General features: G+C 32.1%; 1 protein-coding gene across 1 annotated transcript; it reads left to right on the top strand.

Annotated features, from left to right (window-relative positions):
* The first annotated feature begins 501 nt into the window (after window positions 1-501).
* On the top strand, window positions 502-7457 carry LOC146993949 (uncharacterized). Its single transcript, XM_085826661.1, has one exon. It carries the CDS (start codon window positions 1357-1359, stop codon window positions 2779-2781), a length of 1425 nt encoding a protein of 474 aa, XP_085682787.1. The 5' UTR covers window positions 502-1356; the 3' UTR covers window positions 2782-7457.
* Window positions 7458-8637: the final 1180 nt, after the last annotated feature.

Here is an 8637-nt window from a genome sequence, read left to right as displayed (position 1 = left end):
AGCCAATAAGACAAGATCTGGTATTTTACTTTATTATTTAATTAGTCATCATAAATTAAAAAATTATTTTAATTTTTATTTGTTTTTACATTTTTATTAAATTGTACTTATATGTATTTTATATTTCAGTTGCTAATTATTATGTTACTTTAATTATTCATTATTTTAATCACTATTTTTTATTATTTTAATTATTAAGTTTTTAATAAGTAATTTTTTGTTATTTTAATTACTAATTAATGTTATTATTGTAATATTTATTTCCTTTCTTTCTTTATTTTTTATTTTATTTTTTCCTGTTTTCTTGACGGCCTTCTGACTTTAGAAACTAAGCCCTGACAGCAATAGAAAAATTAATAATGAATCCAGTGCACCAAAAAATAATAGCCAAAATAAAGTGAATTATTTCTACCCAAAAATGCGACGCAAAACTCCCTATCGCAGCACTACCCAGTTCCCGCGGGGTAGAATAGCTCAAGTGATTCAATGCAATGCGACGTTTCAAAGCCCTTTTTAGGGCCGTAGACCGATAAAACAGGCTCAAGATACGGGTACCGATCGATTTTACCGAAAGTAACGAGACGATAGTAACGAGTACTGGTTCACCGAGTAACGAATACATACGGGTACACAATTTCTCGTTACTTCTACAGCACTAGTGCACAGGAATATGATACGGATACGGTCTTGAGACGCCTGTGTAGGAAGTAAGTCATGAGTCAACCGGGTTTTCACCCCCTCCACATGATTCGGCGAAACAGCAGTTCTAATTTCCCGCCATTGGAAGCAGTTGAACGGTCTGAGCATGTTAGGTTTCATCCTGAAATTGTAACATCTCACAAAATGCCACGAATAAGTGTTCAATTCTAGATTATATCTCCGAAGTGACGCTCTCAGGTTTTCATGCAGAGAAAGAAACTTCTTAAAAGAGCGCGAAATATTGAACAGGAAAACCTCGTGTATTCAAGTTATGTAAACCTCATTTAGACAGAAGCATGAAATAAATCTGCACTTGCTTCTTACTGCAGGATGTGATGTAATCCTAATGTGAGGTATGTAACAAATCATATGCGGACAACTTCAGTTTCAAAGTCCATAGGCTTATGCATGTAGAAGTCGAATATTCTGCGTATTCATCATGTGTATGCTGTGTGTAACAAGTAAAGAAACTTCATGTGTGTGAAGTATGTAACAAATCATATACTCAAAAACATCATTTAAATGTACTTGTTTATATGGAAATTAATTCTCATGTGCGTGAAAGTATGAAAGTGTAACAAATCATTTACTCAAAAACATTATTTAAATGTACTTATTCATATGGGAACGAATTCTCATGTGTGTTAAATATGTAATATGTCATTTGCTCACAAAGGTACTTTAAAAAATCATATGCTTATTCACTGTGGAGACAAACCCCATGTTTGTGAGATATGTAATAAGTTGTTTACTCAAAAAAGTACTTTAAAAAGCCATATGCCTATTCACACAGGAAAGAAACCTCTTGTATGTAAGATGTGTAATTATTCATTTACTCGTAAAGGTGATTTAAACAGACATGTACGTATTCACACAGGAGAGAAACCTCATCTGTGTGAGATATGTAATAAGTCATTTGCTCAAAGAGGTCATTTAAACAAACATGCACTTATTCACACAGGAGAGAAACCTTATGTTTGTGAGGTATGTAATAGGTCATTTGCTGGAAAACGCATTTTAAACAATCATATACTGATTCACACAGGAGAGAAACCTCATGTTTGTGAGATATGTAATAAGTCGTTTACTCTGAAATGTATTTTAAAAAGACATATTCTTGCTCACACTGGAGAGAAACCTCATGTGTGTGATATATGTAACAAGTCATTTGTTCAAAAGAGTCGTTTAAATGAACATATACTTATTCACACAGGAGAGAAATCTCATGTTTGTGAGATATGTAATAAATTGTTTACTCAAAAAAATACCTTAAAAAGCCATATGCTTATTCACACAGGAAAGAAACCTCATGTATGTGAGATATGTAATAATTCATTTACTCGAAAAAGTGATTTAAACAGACATATACATATTCACGCTGGAGAGAAACCTTATCTGTGTGAGATATGTAATAAGGCATTTTCTCAAAAAGGTGATTTAAACACGCATGTACTTACTCACACAGCAGAGAAACTTCATGTTTGTAAGGTATGTAATAAGTCATTTATTCAAAAACATAATCTAAAAAAGCATATACTTATTCACACAGGAGAGAAATCTCATGTTTGTGAGATATGTAATAAGTCGTTTACTTTAAAATCTATTTTAAAAAGACATGTACTTGCTCACACTGGAGAGAAACCTCATGTGTGTGAGATATGTAACAAATCATTTGTTAAAAAGAGTCATCTAAATAATCATATGCTTTTTCATACAGGAGAGAAATCTCACGTTTGTGAGATATGTAATAAGTCATTTACTTTAAAATGTATTTTAAAAAGACATTTACTTACTCACACTGGAGAGAAACCTCATGTGTGCGAGATATGTAACAAGTCATTTGTTCGAAAGAATCGTTTAAATGACCATATGTTTATTCACACAGGAAAGAAACCTCATGTGTGTGAGTTATGCAACAAGTCATTTGGTCAAAAGAGTCGTTTAAAAAGCCATATGCTTATTCATACAGGAGAAAAACCTCATGTATGTGATATATGTAATAAGTCATTTTCTCTGAAATGTAATCTAAACAGACATGTACTTATTCACACAGGAGAGAAACCTTATGTTTGTGAGGTATGATATAAGTCATTTGCTGACAAATATAATTTAAACAACCATATACTTATTCACACAGAAGAGATACCTCATGTGTATGAGATATCTAGTAAGCCATTTAGGTGCAAGGATAAGTTAAAAAGTTATGTGCTTATTCACACGGGAAAGAAACCTCATGTTTGTGAGTTATGCAATAATTAATTTACTAAAAATTCTAATTCAAGAATGTTACTGGAGAGAAACTCCATGACTTACATGTGTAACAAATTACTTAAATGTGAGAAAAATTGAAAGATGCATGTCCACAGATAACAGAAGGCTAGTGTCTTATATGAGAAAGTTTGATTACTAAGAAACTTTACTTATCTGTGCAGCAATGACTTTTCCATGCTATAAAGAAATATCTTTGTAATGATACATGTTTAATTTGTCATCATGTTTAATTTTCATCATGTCATACATGTTTAATTGTCATCATGTCATACATGTTTAATTTTTCATCTCAATTCTTAATAAATCATGTATTTGTTTCCACGAGAGAAAAACGTGTTCATAAGAAAAAGTGGACATTTTAAAATATTTCTGATATAAAGCAACATTTTCATATTTTTGGTATTTAACTATTAATGAAAAATCTTCATATTTGTACAATGAAAATTTAGAGACTGAGTATACTGAGTAATTTTGTGGATATCGCACTCATCCCATCCATGTAATATAGTTCGACCGTCTCAAGCGCCACCCTAGTTAGCATTCTGCCAAAACACATAGATTCATCTAAAAGGGGCAGTATTACTTGCTGCGACGTGAAAGGTCTTCTCTTCTCCGGAAAAAGCTATGCTGGAAGGAAAGTCCCCATCCTTTTACCCTATTTTGAGAATAATCCGGTCTGAATGGCGCATGCGTTTTTGCACTCATGGTCGCGGATGAGACAATCGAACTATATCATTTGAACTGTTTTGAAAGCTTGAAGCATTGAACACTTTCATTGGAATGGAAATTTCATTCACATTTTAAATTGTAATGCATTTTTTCTTCATTTTTGTAAAAAGTACAAAATGGAAGATGTATTCTTTTGTGGTATTTTAAGTACTGTAGGATTTATGTATTTTTCTCTTTATTAGCCTTTCGAACTGCTTTTTTAATGTTAAGATTGCTTAGGCTTTAGATTTTTGAAAATATCCTATGTTAAAAACAGTAATTCTCAATCATGTTCTTGATGATATAGCACAGCCAGTATACAGCTTGTAGTGTTTTAGAGCAAAATTGAAATTTCTTGGAAAAGTAAGATTTATTTCCGCTACTTGCATGTCAATGTAATAAAACTGTAATAAAAGTTGCCATATTTTAAGTACATGTGAATTTCTGGCAACATGTGTGCAACTGTTCTTCAAACAATCCTTCAATCAAGCAACTCCGCGATTTTGTGTGCATTCTGTTTTGTTGTATTCAACAGTGTCTACAAACAAATTGTAGTTTTTGCCAGGGGCGTAGCTAGAGGGGGCATCTGTCCCCAGGCGCAGAATCGAAGGGACGCCAAACTGATATTACGACATTTTAGAATTAAATGTTTTCCATCCTTGGCAAGCAATAGGGGGCGCGAAATCTTCAGTTGTCCCTGGGTGCTGAAAACCCTAGCTACAACTCTGGTTTTTGCCTTTGGAATTTGTACCCAAATGACAGCAAGAACAAAGAATTTTGCTGAAAATTTTCTAAATGGATGTTTGTTCTGTAAAGGAAATGTTTTTCCTCGATAGCCAAGTACTGCATGAACCTAATGGCCCTATCACTTCTATGGACGTGCGAGCTTACCCGGGACAGTTCCGAGAAACGAGATTCTAGTAGCAAGGCTTTAAGCGGCAGGCTTCCGAGAAATGTTTCGTCTAGCTAGGAGGAACCTGTCCCGCCTACGAGCAACATTTTAAAATTTATCCGAAAATGTTCCGGCTGGAGACGTGTTCCTCGAACGTTCAACCAATCAGACAAAAGTTCTGCTTCTGAAGGATCACTGTAACTTTCAATATGGCGATGACTCTCACTGTGAAGTGATGAATGGTGGAAATAGAGGCCGGTTTAATTATTGCTTTTTTGTTGTAATACAACTGCCTCAGTCATTTTTTAAATGTATATATATTCATTAAATATATAATCGTGGAAATTTCAGAGTTGGCAGTATTTTACGGAATTCTTGCAGTTCGGATTTGTTTACAAATTGTTCGTCGCCAAAAGTTCGCCAAATTTGTCATATTTCGTGCTGATCGTGTATCATCACTGTTATATAATAGAATTCTATTTCTTAAATTTAAGTTGAATAATTTTTTTAAATCTGTTTGTATATGCACAGCTTTTCTCCTAATTACTTCTCTTTTAAATTGTTAATTGTATAATCAGTGACACATTTTAAACAGCATAAAAGATGCATAAAAAGAAGGAAAAGCATAGCTTATGTAATAATGAGAATACTCATTAAATTTGTCTATTATTTTCATGTTATTAATGAAATACTTTTTGGATTATAAATACATTAGAAACTATACTTTTATTGTAAATGCTACATATTGAAACATTGGAAATTTATGGATTTATTATTATGCATGATAAAAAACATTTGTGTATACATTCATTAATATAAATCTTATTCATTACATTAATACTAATAAATATATATTAACAACTTCTAAACCATTGCATCTCTCTATCTGTATGTAAATATATGACTTATTAGATGTGTATATATATATGTATGTATGAATACAAAAATGAACATTGCCAAGAAGTTTATTTGAAGTTGCTTTTAATTCAGATAATGTAATTGGCAGCAACTATAGTTATCAGTTCTTTGCAAATTATTATGGGTATGTAATAATTAGTTGAAAAATAATTGATGAGTATTTGAGTACTAAAGAGTGTACACATTTTGTTATTGGGTTAATTCATAATTATATCATACGTAGTATGATCTACTTAATAAAAACATGACTAATAAATGTAACAGCTGTGCATTTATAACATTTGATTACTTAAAACAGTGCACAACTGATTATCACCTTCATGTCTGTTTACATAATGAATTGCACTTTCCAATTAAGTGCACGGGCCTACTAGTGGCCGAAGCGTCATTGAACACTGGTAGTTCTGTCTGAGGTTAGAATGCGGCGAACGGGCTGGCTATGTGACGTTTCCTTGGTTTGTCCCATTTGTAACTGGTATACAAGCCAGTTTTAAAAAATCTTCTACAAAGGGATCCCTCCTGTTGTTATCCCTTGAGGCTTTGTGGTAATCACATAAAACAAACTGAACCCACCAACGGCCGAGCAGTAAAGTCGCTGAACACTGGTAGTATGGTCCGAGGTTCGAATCCCGCGAACGGGCTGGCTGTATGGGCGCTTTCGTGATTTTCTCCATGTGTAACGTGTATACGAGCCAGTTTCCCTTAGAAAGTCCTCCATGAAGGCATCCCTTCCCTTAGGCAGATAGCCCTAGTGTGCTTTGCTGTAAACTCAATGAACCAAACCATAAAACAAACTCATGATATGAACACCTAATTTCTAGAGTTGGTATAATTAATGTGTTTTAGGTATATTACCGAGTGTTCTATGGGACAGTAAACAACTCGCACATGTTTGATTGCTCATGTATTCATATGCTTTATTTGATCTTCATTTTGCTGAATAGTATCTGCTGGCTGTGAGGAGGTAAATATCAGACATATAGATTTTTGTCATAGAAGGTCTTTTTTTTTTTTTTTTTTTTTTTCTTGTTGTTGTTGTTTGAATGGACAGAACAGTAATTATGAGCCATAAAAAAGCTAGTCATAAAATGCTTTCACCAGGTCACAAATTTTCCAGTGAGCCATCAAATTTTCATTGAAATGCAGATAACAGAAAGTACACATAAGCGATGTGTGATAAATAGACTTATCCAGCACATTTTTAAACTATTCTTAGTGTATACAGAATTTGGCTATAACTGATGTAATTTATTGCTATAACCAGAAATGTGTTTATCTGTTACATGAAGTGCCAGAGTGGAGATCAAAGTGATTAACTTGATAGCAATCACCTTTCCATTATCTTCCATTACTAACAATAAAGTTTAAAACGAAAAGCGTGTGAGCGATACAAAACAACATGAAGAAGCGAATGTCACTTGAAAGGAAACGTCACTTTAGCCAATCTGAGCGATAACTGATTCTTGTTTGGCTTTCAGCCTGTTTACCAAGTGAAGATGGTAACCCTATTTCGTTAAAGGCCGTTTCTGAGAACTGTTGCTGCAAACGTTTTGTTCCGGCAACGAACAGCTAATGTGATAACGCTTTAACTCACAGCATCCACTTTGTTCTTTTACACCAAAACAGATCACTATTTATTTGGTAAGAATGGAAAGTGCAAAATAATTAGTGAAAGATTTCAAGAAGAATGTGTTTATTTTTTTAATGCATTGCTTAATCTGGATTTAATAATTCAAATTTGAATTTTAAAGAGTATTTTATATATATTGATAATGCTTACCAACTTTCCAAAAATCAACAGTTTGGGAATCTTTCTAAAATAAAAGTTGTGAAAACAACCATCTTGCACCCAATAAGTAACTTTTAGCTTTTCATTTGTAAAAATAAAAATGCTAATGTTTCAGGTATGTTTATACTTATATGCCCTGTTCATTCTTTATTAATAAATGTTCAGTTTTGACATCTGGAATCTGTTGACTTTCGTGTTATAATCTTCAAATTCCTCTTCTTTCTTCTTAAATTCTGAAAAATTGTTAAATATTTCATCACTCAGTGTATGTTGTAGCATTGTACTAAACTTTGCTCTTTTTATAATACAAAATTTAATTTTAGTTCTGTGATTAGACATGAAAATATGTTTCTCAGCTTCAATAAACTTTCAGTCAGTTTTTGCATATATTGATGCTGTAGAAAAAACTCCCATCTGCATACATACATAAAACTGGATTTGGAATATATCTTCCAAATCCGTGAATTTGAAAAAGAGGTTTACTTATTAAATGTGTTTTTAAGAATCGGTCTTTTTTTTTTTTTTTTTTTTTTTTTTTTTTTTTTTTTTTTAACATGGGGCCAGAAGGAAACGTGATTTGTAATTCTCAACAACACACACTTGCTTTCTATATGCGTTAACATTAATGTACCAAAGTAGCATCTCATATTTATCTCATAATTCCTGCTTTGTTTCCAAGTGTTTGTGCAAATCTACACTATGAGAAATGGGGGTCTAAATTTCTTTTGAAATTCACTGAGAGAGCATAGGAAAATAGTTTTTTTATAATGCAACTTTAGAATAGCAAAGAATCTGACAAATTTCAAAGTTTATTATATCTTTTAACTCAAGAGTCATTCTGTGTTAGAATTATATTCAACTCAAGTTTGCAAACAGAAATGAGAATTCTGATCTGGCAAAATTATATTTTTAGCAGAATATAACATTGCCACATCATTTTATTTCCTGGAACTGATTGAAGTAACATTACAACTGTTATAGTCGGCTTGTTTTATTTAATAAACCTTTTTTTAATTATAGCTCAAATATTTTTTTTTTTTTTTTTATCATTATTAAGCTGAAGCTTAAAATCTGAAGAAATAACTATATTGAATTTAAGGAGATATTTAAAGGTAAGTATTCTAAAATTTGTATTATGAAAGTTTGAAATTACATGTTGTATGTACCTTTTACTTATTTGAAAAGATTATTTTGCTCTAAATCAAATATTAACTAATATGTGTATAAAAAGTAGGTTATGTCATCAGTTTTGCCAGTGCCACCTGGTACAAATTCTTAAAAATTAACTTTTCATGAAATAGCTTTAGATTTACTACTAATTAATTTTTAATATTTAGTACATCAAGCATAAGTGTAAAAT

The sequence above is a fragment of the Stegodyphus dumicola genome, chromosome 11 (assembly GCF_044657685.1).
Source record: "Stegodyphus dumicola isolate Sdum_Otavi_A_Nest chromosome 11, ASM4465768v1".
Classification (NCBI taxonomy): Eukaryota; Metazoa; Arthropoda; class Arachnida; order Araneae; family Eresidae; genus Stegodyphus; species Stegodyphus dumicola.
The sequence above is the reverse complement of the archived record's forward strand: the minus strand, read 5'-3'. Positions and strand labels throughout refer to the sequence as shown.

Bases quoted from the DNA above. Each gene is read 5' to 3' on its own strand.
- LOC146993949 (XM_085826661.1), top strand. From the start codon at position 1,357: ATGTCATTTGCTCACAAAGGTACTTTAAAAAATCATATGCTTATTCAC.